Source organism: Pseudogymnoascus verrucosus (assembly GCF_001662655.1).
Source record: "Pseudogymnoascus verrucosus strain UAMH 10579 unplaced genomic scaffold scaffold_1, whole genome shotgun sequence".
NCBI lineage: Eukaryota > Fungi > Ascomycota > Leotiomycetes > Thelebolales > Thelebolaceae > Pseudogymnoascus > Pseudogymnoascus verrucosus.
In genome coordinates this window covers 71,477-92,768 of record NW_017263652.1, presented here as the reverse complement: position 1 = coordinate 92,768, position 21,292 = coordinate 71,477, and the positions used below count along the sequence as shown (strand labels likewise).

The 21,292-nt window shown below is 51.3% G+C and overlaps 6 protein-coding genes across 6 annotated transcripts; 4 read left to right on the top strand and 2 right to left on the bottom strand.

Moving 5' to 3' along the window:
* The first annotated feature begins 871 nt into the window (after positions 1–871).
* Positions 872–2,392, top strand: VE01_00034 (uncharacterized protein). The gene is made up of 4 exons (XM_018269568.2): positions 872–1,411; positions 1,471–1,545; positions 1,598–2,109; positions 2,169–2,392. Exons 1-4 carry the CDS (start codon positions 1,097–1,099, stop codon positions 2,332–2,334), a joined length of 1,068 nt encoding a protein of 355 aa, XP_018135225.1. The 5' UTR covers positions 872–1,096; the 3' UTR covers positions 2,335–2,392.
* A 50-nt stretch (positions 2,393–2,442) lies between these two features.
* Positions 2,443–5,816, bottom strand: VE01_00033 (uncharacterized protein). The gene is made up of 5 exons (XM_059463238.1): positions 5,446–5,816; positions 4,367–5,115; positions 4,238–4,284; positions 3,700–4,179; positions 2,443–3,599 (listed from the first exon to the last, which is right to left on the bottom strand). The coding sequence occupies exons 2-5, from the start codon at positions 5,008–5,010 to the stop codon at positions 2,578–2,580; spliced, it is 2,193 nt and encodes a 730-aa protein (XP_059320128.1). The 5' UTR covers positions 5,011–5,115; positions 5,446–5,816; the 3' UTR covers positions 2,443–2,577.
* An 856-nt stretch (positions 5,817–6,672) lies between these two features.
* VE01_00032 (uncharacterized protein) lies at positions 6,673–8,103 on the bottom strand (the record flags this gene model as incomplete). Its single annotated transcript, XM_018269566.2, has 2 exons — positions 6,673–6,905; positions 6,996–8,103. The coding sequence occupies 2 exons, from the start codon at positions 8,101–8,103 to the stop codon at positions 6,694–6,696; spliced, it is 1,320 nt and encodes a 439-aa protein (XP_018135223.1). The 3' UTR covers positions 6,673–6,693.
* Positions 8,104–8,965: 862 nt separating this feature from the next.
* Positions 8,966–10,819, top strand: GWT1 (Glucosaminyl phosphatidylinositol (GlcN-PI) nositol acylation protein). Its single transcript, XM_018269565.2, has 2 exons — positions 8,966–9,205; positions 9,253–10,819. The coding sequence occupies exons 1-2, from the start codon at positions 9,110–9,112 to the stop codon at positions 10,627–10,629; spliced, it is 1,473 nt and encodes a 490-aa protein (XP_018135222.1). The 5' UTR covers positions 8,966–9,109; the 3' UTR covers positions 10,630–10,819.
* Positions 10,820–13,099: 2,280 nt separating this feature from the next.
* VE01_00030 (uncharacterized protein) lies at positions 13,100–17,813 on the top strand. The gene is made up of 3 exons (XM_018269564.2): positions 13,100–14,623; positions 14,673–15,266; positions 15,319–17,813. Exons 1-3 carry the CDS (start codon positions 13,556–13,558, stop codon positions 17,299–17,301), a joined length of 3,645 nt encoding a protein of 1,214 aa, XP_018135221.1. The 5' UTR covers positions 13,100–13,555; the 3' UTR covers positions 17,302–17,813.
* A 294-nt stretch (positions 17,814–18,107) lies between these two features.
* On the top strand, positions 18,108–20,743 carry VE01_00029 (uncharacterized protein). Its single transcript, XM_018269563.2, has 2 exons — positions 18,108–20,376; positions 20,439–20,743. The coding sequence occupies exons 1-2, from the start codon at positions 18,351–18,353 to the stop codon at positions 20,696–20,698; spliced, it is 2,286 nt and encodes a 761-aa protein (XP_018135543.1). The 5' UTR covers positions 18,108–18,350; the 3' UTR covers positions 20,699–20,743.
* The last annotated feature ends 549 nt before the right edge of the window (positions 20,744–21,292 follow it).

Genomic DNA, 21,292 nt, shown 5'->3' with positions numbered 1-21,292 from the left:
CAGGATTATGAGCCTTGCACGGAAAATGCAGGGTAGGTACTTGCCCTGCATTATTCTTGGTATACAAATAAGCTGGCAACTATTTGCCCAAGGTACCGCTCAACGACACTTTGTCAGGGCACAATCTCGAAGCTCGCCGGTACTAACATTTCTTAACTGGAATGGAGTCTGAAAATATCCTCCGTTCAGGTACCCTTATAGCCCAACATACCCCGCACAATATTACAGTACCGCCATCGACCGAGAAGCCGTTGGTGCTTGAACCCCTATCCCCACTTTGTCCCCGCTTTCATGGTAAATAGTGGTACCGTGGTACTATAGTTGCAACATGCCACGCCTGTGAACAATAAGTTGAATAACACATAACTACAGAGAAAATAGCGCTCCAATGCCGGAGCTGCAGGCAGATCAAGAACGGGGTATGCCGTGGTGCTACCTTATACGATGCCCGGCAAATCGTATCTGGCCTCGATCAGCATCGAGGCGGAAGAGCGTCGTCACAACCCTTTAAGATGTGGGTAACTGTACCATATCATATGACCATAAGAGAAATATATATTCATCACACAAATCATCTACTAGGTAACAATTTACTACACTTTTACGAGATATCCACAGCATCGTGAAATATTTGTAGGGTAGGTCGCAGATAGACTGCCGCCGCTCCGATTCATGCTATATTTGAAAACAAAGCTTGGCGATGATAGGAGGCCTTATTTCCTCCGAAACCGCCAATTCTCAGGCAGTTTTCTACTACCATTTATCCGCTGTGGAGAAGATTATTGTCACGGGCCAGCTCTGTCCTGACTTATAGTACTCTCACATTGACTTTATTTCTCCATTAATATGGACTTTTTCGAAATATCTTCCGCTACCTTAAAGTTCATGTTAAGCATGGCCAAGATCGGATCTCTTCCCCGCAATTTAATCTACTTGACAGGGACGGATTATTGACCGACTCAATGCTTGATTATAACCCTAGTAGGTCTTAGAAGCTTCCTTCAAGTATAAGTTGAAGGCCTAGGCCGCCAAGATACGAAGCTTTTTAATCTCTAATTTAACCATCTTCCTTGCATCGAAACCCGTGGACATCATAATGGCAGCAAAAACTCTTTTTAGTCTTGCGTTGGCTTTCGCTGCGGTGGTGAATGGACAATCCATCACTATTAGCAATTTCAACGATGTAGCCTCGGCAAAGGCTTCATATACTTCGATCACAATATCGTCGATGGCTGTCCCTGCTGGAAAGACCTTGGATCTCACTGGATTAAAGACAGGCACAACTGTCACCTTCACTGGCACAACCACATTCGCATACTCGGCGTGGGTAGGACCCTTGGTATCAGTGTCTGGCACGGACATCACGGTCACAGGCACTGGTACATTGGATGGCAAAGGTGCCAGCTACTGGGTGAGAACATTCACACGACGTCTGGTCAGAGACGTATGCTGACATTCGTGACTAAACAGGATGGCAATGGTGGAAGTGGCGGCGTTAAAAAGCCAAAGTTTTTCCAAGCCCATAACCTAAATGGAAAGTCCAAGGTACGAAACATTTAGTCGCCTCTTACCATACTGTCCTAATAGTTGTGAATAGATCACAGGGATCACCATCTTGAACTCTCCCGTCCAGGCATGGTCTATCGGAAGCTCCACAGGCCTTACAATCAGCGGCGTTACTCTAAATAACAAGGCCGGCACCGCCCTCGGTAAGAACACCGACGCCTTCGACATTGGCTCTGTCGACCAGCTGACTATCACCGGCGCCACCGTGTACAACCAGGATGACTGTGTCGCTATTAACTCAGGCACTAACATTGTCATTTCAAACATGAACTGCAATGGTGGTCACGGTCTGTCTATTGGATCCGTGGGCGGACGTGATGACAACACAGTCCAGAATGTCCAAATCAAGGACAGCACCATCACTGATAGCGCCATCGGTGTCCGAATCAAGACCAATGTCGGAACCACCGGTCTGGTGGATAAGGTCACCTACTCAAACATCAAGCTTAGCGGCATTACTAAGTACGGTGTTATCCTGGAGCAGGACTACAATGGCGGAGACGCAAAGGGAACCCCTGACAACGGTGTGCCTATTACCAACCTGTATGCTGCTTTCCTATTATCCCCCATTATGAGGATGTAATCTGATAAACCTTCCCTAGCGTCCTATCTGGTGTCACTGGTACCGTCACCTCCGCAGGTATGGACTTCTACATTGAGTGCGGATCCGGATCTTGCTCCAACTGGACCTTTACCAACGTAGCTGTTACTGGTGGTGGCAAGACATCGAAGTGTAACTACACTCCTTCTGGCTTCACCTGCAAATAGAGACTCGTTCCCTGGGTTTGAGGAGAGTCTCTCAACTTTATAAAAGATAAAATACGGCAATAATCACATATTAGCTGGCGGATATTCTACGGCGCTAGAGGTGATAAACTCGTATGAAGTTGAAATTCGTGGCTCATTAATTTATCCAGCCGTCCCACCATTATAAGTTACATAGTCGTATAAGCGTAAACATTCCTCCCGCCAACTCCAGATCCCTCCCCCCACCTATTTGCCAAGCCAACATCAGCAGTACAGCTTGTTCTTAACCAGCGGCCTCACCCTGTCCTTCTCTGTCACAATGACAATATGATCCGCCTCCCCCATCTCCCCTATATATGCCCCGCAGTATATCCTCTTCCCCTTAACCCCTTTCACCACAGCCCTCGACATGCCGTTCCCGAGCCCCAACTTTCGCATCAGGTACTCCAAGTCCTCCAGCTCTTCCTCCTGCTCGACACCCTTCTCAAACGGTCCAAACTGTGGATAGTGTAATGTGCGGCTGCTCGCGCGTCCTGATCGCATACTCGACGCATAATTACCGTCGGGGCGTCTCACGGCGGCCGCGGGACTCGTGCCCTTGGAGGTAATGTCTATCTCTGGAAAGTACGAAGAGTTCGGGGTGTGTGGCCCAAGGTAGCACCACCACAGGCACCCTATGCACCATGCAAGAACGAGAAATGCCGATCCGCCGAATATGTACACCGTCCATGCCTGAATGAGCGCTCGGTAGCTGACGCGCGATAGCTGTGCATCGACTCTGAGATCATCGGGCAGCGTATCCATGGCAGCTTGCTGCCAGATCTCCGTCGAAAACTGCAGCGGGATAGACAGGAAGCCGCGCAGGACCGCGAGCCCGCCATCAGCGTACGAGTTGAAGTCCGACCTATACAGGCTCAGGATCCAGAAGATACCGTATTGAACCGTGTAGGAGGTGCAAGCGTTGGATGCTTCGCTGTTGCTTTTGAAGATGGGGGTCGTGGAGTTAGCGCTCGAAAATACAGGGGCGGTAGAGTTGGCAAAGGCCGGCTGATCTTTCATCACGATGCCGAAGTAGGTGCGTATTATATCTGCGTCGATGGCGGTTGCTTGCGGAGAAGTGAGGCGTTCAATGCTCAAGATAGACATATTTTTTGCGTCGTAGGCGACAGTGGCGTAACGCTTATACATAGAGGTTGTGGTGGCTTGGTCCATAGGGTACTTCTCCGTCCAGGTTGTGTTCTGGCCGCAGTTTCCGACTCCTGCATCTGTGGGACATACAGTCCAGCCTGAAATGTGTCATGGGTTAGCTTTTTCTTTATAAAGAACAAGTGCAGGCTAGCAATAGATGAAGGTAAAAGACAGATAATTGATATGTGGAATACGAACCAGAGAGTAGGTCTGGGCCATGAGTGGCTATACAGACATAGAGTCCGTAATTAGAATATCCAATATGATCGATATATATTGTACAGTCCTCGCTTTTAAATTTATAATTGGCTGGTAAGTCATAGAACTCTACCTGGTATCCCGGGGCCTGGTTAATAATGATGCTCTCATACTGCCCAGCACCTAGTTCATCCTTGAATAATGTGGAATTCTTGTCTCCGCTGGCCACCCTTACAGTGTGGAGTCCCCCAGGCAGAAATACTGAGAGGCACGTATCACCTTCGCACTTTATAGGTTCCATATTTGCGACAAAGCGGGGATCGGTGAGGAAGCCGTATGTATAGCTGCCTGCGTACACATTGATCAAAGCCGGGTTAACATAAGGGAGAAATTTGATGGACAGGGGAGCAAGGCCAGCTATGACAGGGACCTGAGCGGCGGAATGAACGGCTGTATACATATTTTTGAACGTCACATCAGCTGTAGTATGTTAGCTAGTCTCTTACTGGGTGATATTTGGCAGGCCAGGGGGACAGACTGATCAAGACTAGGCCGAGGAGGGTGACCAAGCCCATTGCAATAATCCTGCAGCAATATCAGTAAATGTGGCAAAGCGCCTCAAAATAGCATTGGGTGTCCAGCAGATGGCTGGATGGTGCACACCCACTTCTGCAATGCCCAGAGTATATGCCCACCCCATACAGTGCATAAGTACGCCACACCGTGCAACGGCGTGGCTCTGCTCAGCACCAGAAAGCTGGTCAAGGTAACACCCTGCGGGCGACATGCCAAAGACCACCGCAGCTCTTCGTTCGCATCGGTAATTAAGCTCCATAATAGGTACGCCACCACATGGGATAGCACGTTAATAGCCATCACCGTTTTCCCCGGCGACAGACTCAGCGCTTGAGGGACAGCTCTTTCACTCACGAGCACCGTGTATGAATAGTACACCGAAAAGATCGTCGAGACGACAGCGGCAGCGCAGGTCAACCAGGTCATCAGAAACCGCTCTCTTTTTGACTGGAGAGGGGACTTGGTGCCCACGCTGCACCTGAACGTCTCATGCTGGCTGAGTATTGGCGTCCGGGCATCTTGATGACCCGCGGCGGTGGAGGGCGGGGAATCGGTGCGCCACAAATTATCCGCACTGTCGTTTAGCGTGCCTCTCGACGCCCATGGCGCATTGTGCGTTCTAGAATCCGAGATATGTGGCTGGGGCGATGGGTTTCGCTCGTCGGCGACGTCGAGGTCGGGCGGGTTGTCATAGTGGTGAAGGGAAGGCAACTCGATGTTGTACCATGGCGGCATCTTGACGAGAGAGTGTGAGAGTCTCGGTGAAAATCACAGCCAGCAAGGGGTTTGCTCAGGCCAGTTCAGACGTTTTGGCGAGTGGCAGATCAAGACGACATTCTCCTAGTTTATAGCTTCGGTGAGCATTATGAGTGTTTGGAAACTAGCCCCCAGTATCATGGAGGCACCAGTTGAAAGATACTTTACTCGCTTCACCAAGCTCAACTATATGCCGTGAATGATCCAGAGACAGGCCTATATGGCAGGTGATTGGAGAGTATGTAACCCAGGGTTGAGGGTTGAGGGTGGCATACAATGGTGCCAGCTTCTGCTGATCAATTCCAAGACAGGAGCAACCGACGCTCTACCCAGAATTCTATCCTGGATAGAGTTTGTCTATGGGCCAGAGGCGCGATGGGCTGGAACAAAGATGGGGGGTAAGAGAGGACAAACCATACGCCGAGGCTTATGTAGAATAGATTGCATCCCAATATAGCAGGCACTAGACGCCACAGGTGTACATCTCGGACAAAAAGAGAAGACACAGCCTCACGGATCGGCAAGCATCTGTATGGCTGAACTATGATGGAAGTTGCACATCGATGCCATTAGCGTAACAGTTCGACAGGTGGTCCTGTCCTTTGGAAAGGGTGTAATTCGCACAACTGCGCTGTTATTTCTGATATCGGAGAAGAGACAGAGGACACTGAACAGAACTGGTGACAGATTTTGGCCGCCCACGTTCGAGATATTCCCAGTGGGCTGCCAAGATATTTCCAAGACACCTCGTATAGATAAGAGTATAAGTACTGCATTGTGACGAGTCCAGAACTTACTTCGGTGTAGACACATTGTCAAATAGATTATCAAATAGCATCGCGGCTGGCTAGTCTCATGCAATGTAACTCTAGCTTAGCAGGGGAAACGTAACCCACCCCCTCCTCAAATTCCCAGAGCGGCTTGAGTCTGCACACCGAGAGAACCCAGCCAGGCGGAGTACCGTATTCATATCATTATCCTGCATTGAGGCGCGATATTCGACCAAAGAGACATATGATTTCCATCCCAACTGTCCTCTGTGGCGTAGTAAAGTTAAAATCGACGCAGATGGCGGCGGGCTGTTAGTGTAGTGGAAGGAAGCGGCCGCCCGCACGTCCTACAGGAACTCTAATTGAAGGACGTTGTGGTGGTCCCCATGGCGGGCTTTGTGGAGGCCAGGCATGCAAGCCTATCTACCAGTTCAACGGAGAGTTTCTTCAACGCCACACCGCCACTACAACACAGCACTTGTATACTGGATCCAAAGCGAATGCGCAAATCATCGCTACGATCCTTCATCACAGGATGAATAGACTTAATGCCCAACTAACTATGGCACTGTATGCTCGTCGCGAAGAAGCTGCCTATCCAGCCTACAACTCATGTCCATCAACGCCAAATCTGCCTTATCCAAATCGAACCGATTCCACTCCCCTCCAGCCGCAACTCCAGCTCTACTGGGCATAACCCAGCTAAAGCGTACGGCTGGCAATATTCCTTCCTCCACCCCAGTTCCACTTCCTTCCAACTCCCGACCTTTCCCCGCTAGCCACTAGAAAATACCACCCAAAACGTCCATATAATTCGGAAGACCGCATCACGCAAGGCGGACCCCCCAGCATCCCAGCGACGCGGAGACACAATCCAAATCCGTCCGTCGAATCAAGACCCCTTCTCGACTCTCCCCGCCAAATGTGCCACGTTGGCTTTGATGGCGTCGCTGACGGCTCCGGCCCCTGTGTACACGTACGCGACAGTGTCGCTCCAGGCCTCGGGATGCGGGAGGGGCATGTCAATGGTGTCACCCCGGCGGATGTAGCCCGAGAGCATGATGGCGCCGAGGATGGGGAGGTACTTGAGCGCGTAGTCCATATCTGCCGCGCCATGTTAGCTGTGTTGTGTACAAGGTAGTTGCGTGGGGTGCTAGAAGTAGGTAAGGCTGAGTGTCACGAGGTGGAACTTACGGATAGGCATTACCCTTCTCCTTGGACCAGCTGCTCTGGGTTCTGGTGTCTCTTTCTCTGGCGTCAAAGACTTTGATGCAGGTGCCGGTTGGGGGCTAGGCGTACTCGCCGGTTCTTCAGGGGCTACCTGCGCGGTTGCATTTTTCTCACCATCATTTTCAGCCCTCTCATCCTCCTTTGCATCAGCAGTCTCTTTTTCTTTTTCTTCTCCTTTCGTCTCTTTTGTCGTAGTCGGCCGCGAAGCCTCGATGTCAGCTTTGCTGAAGCGACGCTGAATGAGAAACGGCTTTCGCTCCTTCGAATAAGGGACGACGCGAGCTCGGATTACGACGTGGTCACTGTCACTCTGCGGGATAGTGATATAGTTCTCATCTTCTCCAGTATTTGACATGAGGGACTCCCGGCGTCCTTTGTTCTGATTCGGCACGCGGCTGTGCATGGCCCGCACGAAGACGTCGGCAGAAGCTGCATTGCCCAGGTAGACGTGACCGTATTCTCGGAGCCGCCCCGGAGGAGGCTTGCCCAGCCGTCTGGGAGGGAGATCGGGGTTGGGACGGTGCTCGCGGGAGTCCGCTGAAACGCTACTCGCACGTGAGAGCTCGCTGCTGTTGGTGCCGGCGAGGAGCATATCGCGGGACTCTTCGGCAAAAGAGCGGCGCGACTTTATGGGTGACGAGCTGGTTGAGAGGGGAGACGAGGCGTGGAGTCCGTCGAAGCGGGTAACGAGACCGGCGGACGAGAGGTCAGAGTACCTACGTGAGCGACCTGGCGTGAAAGGCGGTGGGGAGGGCGACACAGGCGACTGGAAGGCCGTATGGAGGCCGTTTTCGCGGTAATATTTGCGGACACCGGCGAGAGATGGTGTAGCAAGGCTTGTTGCTGAAGTTGGTGTCTCTGGAGGCTCACGGTATGGAGAATTTGAGCGGAATGGGTATGGGCTTCCGCGCGGACGTTGTACAGGCTTGATATGAGTTGTTGATAATGGCCGAAGGTTATAAGGGCGCTGACGGCGGGGGTTCTTCAATGTTTTTGGTTCCATGAATTCGACCTGGCGCGTTGTACCTACCTGCTTTGCTGCCTGTGCATATTTGGTTTCGTTTGAAGCCATGCTTTCTGTGGAAGGTTTTGTCACTTGCGAGCACGACGTAGAAGTTCACAGTAGAAATTCGCGACGGAGCCCAAAGAATGAGCAGCTTATTTCTACACATGTAAACAAGGAGAAGGAATTTCTCTCGGACTTCCATTGGTAGCTTACTTCTTTATGAAGAACAAAGGGCTCAAGACGTCACCCAGTCACATGCGGAGAGAAATGCAAGGAACCACACTCGAGAACAAAGAAATAATTCAAGGCACGGCGGCGCCGAAGAGCTACGTTACCATTCCCACGTGTGAGGATGACGATGATTGAAACCTTCATGGTCATCGCTTACTTGCTCTGGTCTTCTTTGAAGATAGTTCTCTTTGAGGGAAATCAGCCACGACGGGCTGTTTGGCCTCTGCACCTCTCCCAGGGCGGCATATAATTAAGTACCAAACAGAACAGAAACGGCAGTCCAGACGAATCAGGGTCAATACGAGATAGCCAGTGCATATGAACCTCCGGAAGCCGAGTTACATATTCAGCGTTCTATTGGCAAAGGCCGTGGATTTACATGCACAACATCAAAGGGTGTTTGAATAGATACTTCAAAATGATGAATAAATAAAACAAAAATAAAATAATCAGAGTTGGCAGCTCAAGGCATTTCAGATTTCAGATTTCAGATAGAGAGTCCCAACTGAATATACTCAACAATCCTTAAATCTATATTTTTTTATAATTATCACATTCGAAGAAAGTGATACTCTTGCTAAATTCTCACTTCGCCTTCTCCTTCCGTTGCCTTAACGTGAATTTGCTTAGTCATCAATACCACTCATCTCACCCAGCCTTGTCCAACGAGGCTACTGATTTGACGGCGCGCATTTACCCCAGCTTCCGAAAAGGACAGCAACATTCAAGCTCCCCCTCCATCCTCCACAACCAGAGTTCCTTTCTGAGACATGAGTGTGTGATTTTCTATTTAATATTTGTTTTGCGTTGATACCCCTCTAGTTGCGCTGCTCCTCTCATCATGGCGAAAGACTACAAAACCCAGAAAGAAGACTTCGTGTCGAACCTCACAGGCGGGTCAATCGGCGATATTATCGCAGTAACAGCCGTTGTTCCTGTATGCCCCCAACCCCGCTATTGATGACCTAGCTGATTGAATATCAGATATCTATCATCGCCTGGTCTGCTCTTCAAGCAAGGCATCAGTTCTTTGCGAAATACACAGCCATCCCCTTTGCCGTCGACTTCTTCCTCAATGTCGGAGCTGTCCTCCTCGCGACCACGCTATACTCTCCCAACCCTCTATTACTCGACATCCTTCTCTTGAGCCCAGCGATAATACTGTCATATTTCTACACCATACCTACGAAGAAGAAGGCCAAGCCCCCCCAGGCGAAGAAGGTCACCGCGTCAGAGACATCTCTTGACCCTCTGCCCCGCAAGCCATTCCTCACCATATACAGAGGATGCATGATGATCATAACATGTCTGGCCATTCTCGCTGTGGACTTCCCGATATTTCCTAGACGATTCGCAAAGGTCGAGAACTGGGGCACATCGCTGATGGACCTCGGTGTTGGTTCGTTCGTGTTCTCAGCAGGTGTCGTCGCTGCAAGGCCTGTTCTCAAGGAGAAGATTAGTGGGAAATATACTACGCTGGGGTCGCGGTTATACTCATCATTACGACACGCGTTGCCGCTCTTTGTGCTTGGACTGATTCGTCTCTGGTCGGTCAAGGGACTTGACTATGCCGAGCATGTCACGGAGTACGGGGTCCACTGGAATTTCTTCTTCACTCTTGGCTTTCTGCCACCGTTTGTCGCGATCTTTCAATGGGCATTCCAGCTGATCCCGTCATTTGAGGTGCTGGCTTTTCTGCTTGCTGCTGTCTATGAGATTGTTCTGGACAATACCGACCTTAAGGCGTTTGTTTTGACAGCCCCTCGAACAGATCTCTTCTCAAAGAACCGAGAGGGAATATTCAGCTTTATTGGGTATCTGTCGATATTCCTGGCTGGACAGGGCATTGGGATGGCTGTTATTCCAAGAAATATCTCACCAAAGGAACCCACTGGAAGCGTCGCTCAGCGGAAGAAGCTCCTTATTACGCTGGTGACCACATCCGTCGTCTGGAGTCTCTTATACGTGGCTACGACTCACTATTACGGGCTAGGACTCACCGTGTCTCGTCGACTTGCAAACCTACCCTATCTTCTGTTCGTAGCAGCGTTCAACTGCATCCAAACCACAGCATTCTGCGCCATTGAGACGTTCTACTTCCCGGAAGTCTACAAGGCCACGGACAAGAAGACTGAGGAGCGCAACTACAGCCATGCGACGAGCAGGATAATGACCGCATATAACCGGAACGGGCTGGCGCTGTTCCTTGTCGCGAACTTGCTTACCGGGCTGGTTAATCTCACGGTTCCGACTCTTTTTGTTGAAGATGCCGTGGCTGTGGGCATTTTGCTGGCTTATGGGGGTGTGATCACTGGATTAGCCGTGTTGTTGGATGTGTATGATATCAGTATCAAGTTGTAACAGTGGTTATTTATCTCCAAAAGTATTAGTTGTTGCAATATTGTTGTAAGCTTAATGATAATATATTAGAAAGAGCTGAGGTGGAACAAGTTGGACACACGTCACACAGCTTCTAAAACCCGGATGAATCGGTATCATAATTATTCGGGAAGATGTAGCTTGCACCGGTAAGATCACCATACTCACAACGGCTGAATTGAACCACTCTATGAACACGTTTTCAAATATAAACCTCACCTCAGCTCCCTCATTCCGCGGACCCGGGACAACGCCACAAGAGCATGGCCATGACTCGAGAAACGCAGTCTTCAGGGGAGCAAACAAATAACACCAATCGACAAGACATAGAGGGGTATAATAGCATATACTGGCCAGATATCATCCTGCACTTCACATGCACACACTCCAGAATCACACCCAAGTAAGACAGGCCACCCCCTGCCAACCACCATGCATATCTATTCTGCGTGCAGAGTACAAACTCCGTGTGGTTGTGCATGCAGGGGTCAATGCATCGCATTTTCTATTTTTGGCTAGCGACCACCACGCGTGGTTGGCTCCGCTAGATGACAGTAATATGCCCAGGATACCCTCTAATTGCACTCTTTGAACACTTGCATGAACAACCACGGCCGTCATCTCCCATATCAATGCAGGTAGGAGAGACTGACGATGTAGTTGGAGAAGATATTACTTTTTTTAAAGGGGGAAGGAGGTCGCTCTTACGTGTGTCATACGCCGTCGCACACGCCGAAGGGCATGGTTTGCGAAGCGCTGGAGCATGGACCTTGTCGCGAGTTTTTGAAATTTCTAGGGGGAAGCTTTTCTTTTGGGACGGTTTTATCATCAGATGAAGAAGTGCGTTTGTCAATTGAGATCCGGGGGATCTAGGTAAGGTACATACCATACCGATTCCAGCGCGCAAGGCGTAGGGCCATGGGCCAAAAGGGAAAATGGCGTTCCCTTCGCGCAAGTTTCAGGATTTGTTGACGGGGAGATGCGATGAGATGGGATTCCCTCCAGCGCCAGCCTTGCGCCACTCTTCCAGTACAGTACTGTGCTCTTTTCCTTCTGCTACCGGCGAATGTGAGAATGAGCTCATACTTTCTTCTTACCGGCCAATTCACCGAGCGCGCGCCTTTTCGTTCCTGAGTGGTGTGGCACGGATAAGGCCGAGGGAAGCTTCGCATGAAACAAATCTCTCCAGCAGTGGGGCGCGCAGTGGCGATTCGTCGAGATGAGCAACACAAACAACTGGGGCCAGGGAGTACTGCCGAGTACGGCTACGGAGCAGGATCAACTGCGATCATCGGGGTGGAAAACGCGGCAGCCTGGTAGTTCGTGACGGTAGAGAGAGAGTCTTGCTTCCCGTGAGATGGGGCCGCACGTTGTGTTATTGAGCACGAGAGCGCAGGGAGAGGTGGTTCCACGGGTACAGGGAAGCACAGGCATAGGAGCAAGGGAGTGGGGGGAGGGAGGTTCGAGTCATGAATGAATGAGTGTATTGAGACTCTTCGGGATGGTGCGTCAGGGCATTAGGCAGGGCGTTTATAGTGAGATATTCGTGAATATTGGATGAAGGTATTGGGTGCGGGTGGTGAGTGCGTGCAGTAGAGTGGATGGAGTATTGTATTGGCGGCCACTGTAGTTCTCCGTAGTGCCGGCAGAGGAAGCCGTGATATTATATCATATTTGTGTTGATATCATATTTGTATGCACTGTGGAACTAGAGGGTATAGTTGGCTAGTTCGTGTAATGCGCCAGAGAAGCGCAGAGAATTGTGACTTCGTTGAGGCCAAGAGTGAAGAAGGAAATGTGCTTGCATATACTTAGTATAGTAATCTAGTGGAAGAGAATGAGGTTAATAACACACCACAACAGTAAACCCTTACCACACTTATTTCCTTATAGTATATTCTAATGAAAACTATCCCCTAGATCCCCAAATCCCTAGATCCCCAGATGCCCCTTTCTTTATCCTCTTCATTGCATCTGCTTTCATTCATCCTTTCATCCTTTTTTTTGACCCCTTCCCTTCCTCTTCATATCTGACAGATTGCTCTAAGCCGCGATATCATTTATCCGTGCTTGAAACAGTTAACTCGTACCCCGTAACTGTACCTGGATTAACGCCAGCAAGGTTGTTCGCTGTCCATTTTGTGTTAGTTGTGTGTTAGCTGTGTGTTAGCGTGTTAGTGTGCTAGTTTTGTGTGAGTTAGTGTGTGAGTTAGTGTGTTAGTGGTGTGTTAGTTGCTGTGTTAGTCACTTTGTTAGCTGTTCTTAGCTCTGTGTCCGGTGTCCCGTTGTCCCCCTTTACGCACCAAACGCTACCACACCTAAACTCCACTCCTCCCTCTTCTCCCTCACAATTCGTCGCTTAAGTCGCGAAAAAGGGAAATTACAGCGGCCGACCGCGAAACAAACTCCAGTCGCTCTTCCCCACCCAACTCCCTCCCACCCCCCCCCAGCAGCCAGCCATCAACGCCAGGCCGATCATACCCTCGAGCGCAGGCTTAATTTTAACATCTTCAACGCCTCCCCCGTCTCTGACTTCATTCACTCTCGTTCTGTCTTCCTAATTCATCCAAGGTCTTCCAATATACCTCATCTCTCACTCTATCCAAAAAGTCTTAATCGCCCTGTGTAAACAACCCTGAACACGCCCAAAATCACGAAAAGTCGCGGATACTGTACAGCTGCTAAGGGGGTGATCTGCTTGCATTGGTTTCACTGTTTGGGCTGCAACATCATGGTAGCTGGAGGTCCTCATTGGTGACAGAGGCGACACAATCGCTGATCACAAGCAATTGGACACACCGTCAGATCTAACTATTTGACTCCGACGAGAGAAAGAACTCCGATCTGACGAGATATCCAACGGCCACCGACCCAACTACAAACTCAATCTATCGCGTTGAGCAGGATCATGTCGTCCGCTGTGTCGCTGCAAGCTCCACATCAATCAACCACGATAACCTCGCTCCCGCAGGCACCATCGCCATCGACGCGACAGTATTCATCACAGGCGCCCCAGCCGAGAGACCAGGCGTACAATCAACAGACCGGAAACGCGTCGCCAGCGTCGACAACGCGGCGGCCATCGAAGCGGCCAAGCGGAAATGGCGCATCTCCTGTAACCCAGCAACAACCACAACAATACTATTCCCCGACAACATCCGCGTTTCCGATGACGGGCCAACAACACCAATCGCCCGTAGTTTCCGAATCCGCGAATTCTCGCTCAAACGTGACGGCCGCAGAGTACCAACGTGGCATGCCGCCGGTCGCGCCGCCGAGAACCTCGTCAAACCAGAGATCCTCGGGTCCTGCTCTCGCCGCAGCTGCCGCAGCAGCCACCACCTCGACGGACCGGCCGAAACGGAATGCACAACAAGCTGACGATCGGGCAATTCACGCGGCAAGAGTAGCTGCTGCTGGCGACGGTGCTCACCCTGACCAGCGGGAGTCCCGGCAAACTAACGGACACCGATCCAAGGCTGCCGATGACAGCGCGCTTGCAACAGATTCACCATCTAGATCGCGTAGGCGCACACAGCAGCCAGGGGAAGATTCACCGCACAGGTCGAACACCACGCGTGAAAGCCGTAGCTCCCAACAACCCCAACCGCAGAGTCGGCAACAAGACATGGGCAATTCGGCGAATGACGCGAATGGCCCGATAAGAGAGACTAATGATGTCTTGAGCCGTTTGGTCATAAGCCAACCTGAGGTGGATCTGGATAGGGAACGCGAACGCATGGCTGAGGCTGTACCGCGGGCTTATACTGGAGAGGCTTCTTCTCCTGTCGCGGCCCCCAACGCTGTTGACAACGATGGAAACGATGACGGCCGTGCGGGAGAGCGTAGAAGACAGGACCATAGCACGAAACGAGAGAAGACGACTAAGTTCGGTGAATACTTCCTCGGAAACACGCTGGGTGAGGGCGAGTTCGGCAAGGTCAAGATGGGCTGGAAGCAAGAAGGCGGTGTACAGGTAGGCTTTGAATCATGCTTCGAGGAGATTGTAAACTAACATACCTCAGGTTGCTATTAAACTAATCCGGAGAGACAGCGTTGGAACGAATCCTACGCGACTTGCCAAAATCTACCGCGAGATTGCGATTCTACGTGAGATTTCTCATCCCAACATTGTGCGCCTTCATGAGATGGTGGAAACCGAGAAACACATTGGCATCATTCTAGAATACGCGTCCGGCGGAGAGCTTTTCGACTACATCCTGAACCACAGATACCTGAAGGACAACGCGGCACGGAGACTGTTTGCTCAGTTGGTCTCGGGGGTTGGCTACCTTCACAAGAAGGGAATCGTCCACCGTGATCTGAAGCTGGAGAACTTACTACTGGACCGCAACCGCAACATCATCATCACTGATTTTGGCTTCGCCAATACCTTCAATCCCGTGGATGAGCTCGGGGAAGAAGTTGAATATGGCCTATCGAGCCGGGATTATGTGAGGCGCATGGAGCTTGACAGGATCCTGCCTGGTGGCTTCCGACGAGGCGATCTGATGCAGACCAGCTGTGGAAGTCCGTGTTATGCTGCTCCCGAGCTGGTCGTTAGCGACTCCTTGTACACTGGCCGCAAGGTTGATGTCTGGAGTTGCGGAGTTATCTTGGTATGGACTAGCCCCCGATTGCGTCAAAATATATAACTAACAATTTCTTCAGTATGCTATGCTTGCAGGGTACCTTCCCTTCGATGACGACCCAGCGAACCCCGAAGGCGACAATATCAATCTCCTCTACAAGTATATCGTGTCCACGCCTCTGACATTCCCCGAATATGTCACCCCGCATGCCAGAGACCTTCTCCGACGAATTCTTGTCCCAGATCCAAGAAAGCGCGCCGACCTCTTCGAGGTTGCGAGACATAGCTGGTTGAGTGAATATGCTCATGTTGTGGGCTTCATTACCAGCAACACCACCTCGCCAGCAGACATTGCCAATACAACCGTCAAGGAAGAACGTTCGGACGGCGGACCATTACTTGCCCGCAGTGCGTCGGTCAGAGAGCCAACGAAGTCGCAGAAACCTGCACCGGCTGTTGGAGATCTTGCTCGAAAGCATGGGAACGTCGACCAGGACGCCGAAGACCACACTACCCCCAAAGCCAACAAGGATGCCAAACGCCGTACATTGCAGGTCGAATACGTGGCACCTCGACAGCAAACCGTCAGAGGAGAAGATATCTCATCCGCTCCTCAACCAGTATCCAGAACGCGTGCTGGTGGTGATGGTCAGGGCCATGTCGAAGGAGGACAAGAAAAGAGACGGGTCGCGTCTTCAGAGAAGCCATTACCCCTGGCACCCGGATCCGCACGGGACTCCAAGAAGCCCCCCAGCTCGCATCGCAGCCAACCCATGGCCGCTCCATCCAGGCCTGGCAGAGAACCAGCGCGTTCCACCTCCGAGAATGCATTCATGGCACCTTTGCTTGGGCAGGGTATTGCAAGGCCTAACACTGGTGGTTCTATGACGTCCACTCAAAGCGGAATTAATACGACACATTATAGCCAGACAGCTGCTCCAACCGTTGCCACCACCAACGCCCACGGCCGCATGTCTCAACCCACTACGAGCAATGGGCAGCGATACGATGTCTCCCCTGAAGGTGAATCCGACTACGGACGTCCAAGCATCAGCCAAGGAATTCCACCGAAGTTCGCTAGACTTTCTGGCATGGAAGATTCAGCTGCAGACGCTCCTCCAACTCGCTCGCACAAGCGCTCGAGCACTATTGGTAGCATATTCGGACGCCATGGCTCGATATTTGGTGGCAAGACAAACGCCGAGAAGCCGAAGAAGTCCTATCCGCCAGTGAGCTACCCTGGCCCAGCTGCGGCTGGTGGCGAGGTCAGCAGGCAGTCGGTTGATTCCAGCCGCCGTTCTATTTCCTTCGGGTTTGGCAAGAAGAGGAGTGGCAGTGTTACTGGATCCACGGGCGGTGATTCTGACCAGAAGAAATCAACGAGACGATTCTCGCTCCTTCCAGCAAACTTTTCGTTGAAATCTATTGGTATTGGGAAGGACTCCGACTCTGCAACCCCATCTGAAGATGGTCGCTATTACGATGATGGAGTCGATCGTTCCGCTGCGTATGGCGAACCAACACCGCCGGTTGAGAAGCCCCAAAGCAGACCTCAGACCAACCCAGTTGCTCCTACATACACCCGAAGCCGCGATGGGTCTCAACAGGCTGCAAAGGCGCCACCGATTGCGACCCCAATACACCAACGTTACGCATCAGCAACGCAGCAGCCTCCTCCATCCACAGCATACGACGGGCAATCTGACTTCGGGCCTCGCCCAACATACCGCCCGAAGACCATAGATACCCCGCCACCCACGGAACCAGCGCACTCGAGCTATCCAAACCTGGCCAAGAGCCAGACACGCCAGGCGGCGCAGAACGCAAGATATAACCAGAACCAAGGGTATAACGATTACGATTCTGACCGACAGGCCGGCAAGGGTGGAAGAGGCGTCCTGCAAAAGAACAACCGCAAGTTTACGGAAGCGTACGAGGCCGATGGTGGACAGGACCAGGGAGGGTACGGAGGTAATAACCACACATCTGGCAGCAGCGGCGCGGCCAGAAAGGTGATGGACTTTTTTAGACGGAGAGGACGGGCGAGAGAAGGTGAGATGTGAGCGAATCAGCGAGTCAGCGACAAGAATTTCAGAGGAAAAGAACGAGAGAGAGAGAGCAAGCGAGCGAGGAGAAGACAAAGTTTTGATATATTTCTTGGCAGGCGGGGCGTGAAGGAGTCCTATTTTTTGTGCTTTGCTCTTATTTCGCCATTTGGGGATCGCTTCTATTTTTGCGTGCGAGGGACGGGGTGGGGGGGCTGTTGTTGGGCGCGATGATTCATTGTGCGATTATAATAGGCGGGTGCCTGGGCATGGGACGCGATGCATTGGGGAGGGGCGGAATGCATGTTTTGATATTGGGTTTTTTTTCGAAGTTGTGGCAGGAGGAGGAGAGGAGGGAGGGGAGATAGATAGTGTTGGTGGTGTCAGCGTGGAGGAGAGCGAAGACGTGGGAGTAGATGGAGCAAGAAGGATGTACTGTTTAATTGGCTTTTAATACCCCACACTACTACTGCCTTATATAGTATATTGCAAGTGTTGGCGACGATCGGTGTGTGTCTGTAATGGAGTCGTCATCTTTTCAATTCTCATCTCTCATCTCAGTAATGTGTAGTGCTTACTTCATACGTGTGCATAAATATGATTGTGCTAACAATGTAAACATGAACACCACATCACATGACCACGTAATCTCGCGTAGAGTCATTCTGTGGCTGAGCACATGTGGCGGTGCTGGGCTTGGCTGATGAAAAAGTGACGTCATCGCCTCCTTCCAGGGGAAATTGGAGATATGACAGCCACCAGTTACGCCTCTTATCAGTACGTACCTTGCGCTTGTCATGCGCTTGTCATGCGCTTGGAATAGGCTTGTACTTTCTTGGAATCACGCTAAGCCCTATTTTGTGTATCCTTGCTTGTTTCCTGTCTTGGTCTTGTTCGCAACGAACTGAACTAACTTTCCTGTCTTAACTTCTTTCTTCGCATCAATTCCTCCTTTTCTTCTTCTCTTCTTCTCTCCTAACTGTCTCTCTTTCTTCTCTATCTACCAAATATCACAAATACACTCCTTTTTATCTGTGAATTTATCACCCTCAACACACCCCGAATCGATGAAGGAGCCCCCGCCTACCCAAGCACCAGTCACGGACCGTCTACGCTCATGGCTACACCCTAAACCTGACGAAAACGAGGGCACAGAGCTGCCCACGACCCTCCCTCCCACTACCTCACTTACCACCTCCACGACCCATAGTCACCATGACTTCAACGGCGGCGAGAAGAACATCACCTTCGCAGACAGCAACGGCAATGGCGCAACCCACGAAAATGGAAATGGCCACGCCATCAACATCGCATCCCTCTCCGGCACAACGCCACAGCCCGATACGGAGGCTGAGGGGACGGGGTCTGTCGTGAGCGGCACCGAGGAAAAGAAGAAAAAGAATATTGCCGTGCGCTTTGCGCTCACCACCAAAAAAATCGTCTGCTCGAGCTGGCTTAATGTCATCCTCGTGTTCGTGCCCGTGGGTATTGCCGTCGAGGCTGCCCACGCTAGTCCGATCATCATCTTCGTGATGAACGCCATCGCTATTGTGCCGCTGGCTGGACTGTTGAGTTACGCGACGGAGAGCGTCGCGAAGCGCATGGGTGACACCGTCGGAGCGCTGATGAACGTCACATTTGGAAACTCGGTCGAGCTGATTATTTTCATCATCGCTCTGGCCAAAAACGAGATCCGCATTGTACAGGCGTCCCTTCTTGGGTCAATCCTGGCTAATCTGCTACTGATTCTTGGCCTTGCCTTTTTTATTGGTGGACTGAGATTCCGGGAGCAGATTTACAACAGCACGGTTACGCAGATGAGCGCTTGTCTGCTCAGTCTGAGTGTTATGAGTCTTCTGCTGCCTACTGCTTTCCACGCTGCCTTCAACGACCAAAATCAGGCGAAGGCGGATAAGGCAGTTGTCAAGGTCAGCAGAGGCACGAGTGTCATTCTGCTGCTCGTATATGGACTTTACCTTGTCTTTCAGCTCAACTCGCACGCGTACTTGTATCAGAGTACGCCACAGCACATTATCGATGAAGAGTCTGCACCTGGGCCAGTGGCGCTCTGGATGGAGTCTTCAACCGATGACTCCTCCTCCAGCTCTAGCTCTGATGACTCTGATGACTCGAACGGCACAGCCGCTAAGATCAAGCGCGCTATCAAACGTGGAGGCCGCAGACGCCGCAAGTCGAGCGTGAGCACCGCCAACACATTTGATCGCGCCAACCTATCCCGGAATACCTTTTACGAGGAAACCGGCGGGCCATCCACGCTGCCCACGGGTGCTGCCGACGCAGACATCGAGGATAACTCGACGCCCCTACGTGCAAACAGCAGAAGTCGCCACAACAGCATCAATGAGAAGCAGGAAAGGTCGTGGCGTAAGGAACGAAAGGAGCGCAAGCGCCAAAAGCACGCCGAGAAAAAGGAGCGGAAGAGGGCAAAGAAGGCCCTGCGCGAGCAGGCTGAGATGGAAGAGACCAAAGAGCCCATGGGTGACTACGAACCCCGCCGCGTCGACTTCGCCGTCGCAGACACGGAGATCCAAGAACCCATCCCCAAACGCCCGTTCCTGAAGAGCATCCGCCCCGCCTTGCCAAAGACCCTCTCGCAGAGCGTCTTCACCCAGCCACCGCCCTCGGCCTCGCCTCACCCCGTAGCCACACCAGGCCCGGTCCCACGTATCCGCTACGGTATCCGCCGCACGAACTCTCTGCCATTACGTCTAGACACCCCTGCCGGCGTCGAGGCGGCAGCGGTCACCCCTAACCAGCTCATCCACGCGTCGTCGTCGATTCCTATCCACCCCCATACCGAGAAGGTGGAGGAGGACGAAGATGACATTTCCCGCACCACGGCTGTTATTCTCCTGCTCGTCTCTACTGGTTTGGTTGCCGTGTGCGCCGAGTTCATGGTTGCTAGTATCAATGATGTTACTACGCATACTGCCCTCGGCGAGACGTTTGTGGGATTGATCATCTTGCCTATTGTTGGTAATGCGGCGGAGCACGTGACGGCTGTTACGGTGGCGACGAAGAATAAGGTTGATCTCGCTATTGGTGTTGCTGTTGGAAGTAGTATTCAAATTGGTATGTCTCCCCCCTTCCGCCTTATTTCTGGGAAGTAGAACACTGGCTAACATTTTTAACAGCACTCTTTGTGACCCCTTTCATCGTTCTCCTCGGCTGGATGATGGATAAACCCATGTCACTGTACTTCACCCTCTTCGAGACGGTATGTCTCTTCGTGTCGGCCTTCATAGTCAACTTCCTCGTCTTGGACGGCCGCAGTAATTACCTTGAGGGTGCGCTGTTGTGTGCCGCATATGTTATCATCGCCGTGGCAGCATTCTTTTACCCAGCTCTTGGGGACCAAAGTTTGTTGGGCGGTAATACTGCTGCGGGTAGTTAGATGAGTTGAGGATGAGGTGGATAGATGGGGATGATAGGGTGGGGAGAAGGGGGGTAGGAGATGGGTTGCTTTGAAACACTTATGTGAATTTCTGTTCTGTAGTTAGTTACTTGAACTGAATTTGCAACGGGCAACCGATAAAACTACACTCTTAGTCGTGGAGAGTATACCCTTTTTTGAATACGCTGTGTTTTCATGATTTGCCTGGAATCGAGTAGTGGAAGTCTCAGACCAGACCAAAAGATGTGTCTGCCTACCACCTAACCAAACCATGCGGCGACATAAAATGAACAGACTACATCTTGGTTACCGTTTGAAGTGAGTATGTTGCATCTTACCACTATTTGTATGTCTTGCTACCGCTTCATTATTGCTGTCGTTGCTGTGTTGCTGTCGGTGCTGAACCCTTATTCTCACCACCAATACTGTGCGTCTCTCCCTTGCACATTCTCATATGTACGCTGCGAACTGTCCTTTATATAATGCTGGGATCGTTCACTTAGGCGCGGGGGAAAGCAAGATAGTGAGATCTTACTTCAACGACGCAATTAAACTTAGTACAGGTAATGTCTGCAGAGCAGCAAATTATCAAAT

Coding starts and splice junctions, on each gene's coding strand:
- VE01_00029 (XM_018269563.2), top strand. CDS start 18,351: ATGAAGGAGCCCCCGCCTACCCAAGCACCAGTCACGGACCGTCTACGC. Junction 20,377..20,438: donor TGGAAGTAGTATTCAAATTG/GTATGTCTCCCC, acceptor CATTTTTAACAG/CACTCTTTGTGACCCCTTTC.
- VE01_00030 (XM_018269564.2), top strand. CDS start 13,556: ATGTCGTCCGCTGTGTCGCTGCAAGCTCCACATCAATCAACCACGATA. Junction 14,624..14,672: donor AGCAAGAAGGCGGTGTACAG/GTAGGCTTTGAA, acceptor AACATACCTCAG/GTTGCTATTAAACTAATCCG. Junction 15,267..15,318: donor GGAGTTGCGGAGTTATCTTG/GTATGGACTAGC, acceptor CAATTTCTTCAG/TATGCTATGCTTGCAGGGTA.
- VE01_00034 (XM_018269568.2), top strand. CDS start 1,097: ATGGCAGCAAAAACTCTTTTTAGTCTTGCGTTGGCTTTCGCTGCGGTG. Junction 1,412..1,470: donor GCAAAGGTGCCAGCTACTGG/GTGAGAACATTC, acceptor GTGACTAAACAG/GATGGCAATGGTGGAAGTGG. Junction 1,546..1,597: donor ACCTAAATGGAAAGTCCAAG/GTACGAAACATT, acceptor AGTTGTGAATAG/ATCACAGGGATCACCATCTT.
- GWT1 (XM_018269565.2), top strand. CDS start 9,110: ATGGCGAAAGACTACAAAACCCAGAAAGAAGACTTCGTGTCGAACCTC. Junction 9,206..9,252: donor CAGTAACAGCCGTTGTTCCT/GTATGCCCCCAA, acceptor ATTGAATATCAG/ATATCTATCATCGCCTGGTC.
- VE01_00033 (XM_059463238.1), bottom strand. CDS start 5,010: ATGCCGCCATGGTACAACATCGAGTTGCCTTCCCTTCACCACTATGAC. Junction 4,285..4,366: donor ATACTCTGGGCATTGCAGAA/GTGGGTGTGCAC, acceptor ATATTGCTGCAG/GATTATTGCAATGGGCTTGG. Junction 4,180..4,237: donor CCTCGGCCTAGTCTTGATCA/GTCTGTCCCCCT, acceptor AACATACTACAG/CTGATGTGACGTTCAAAAAT.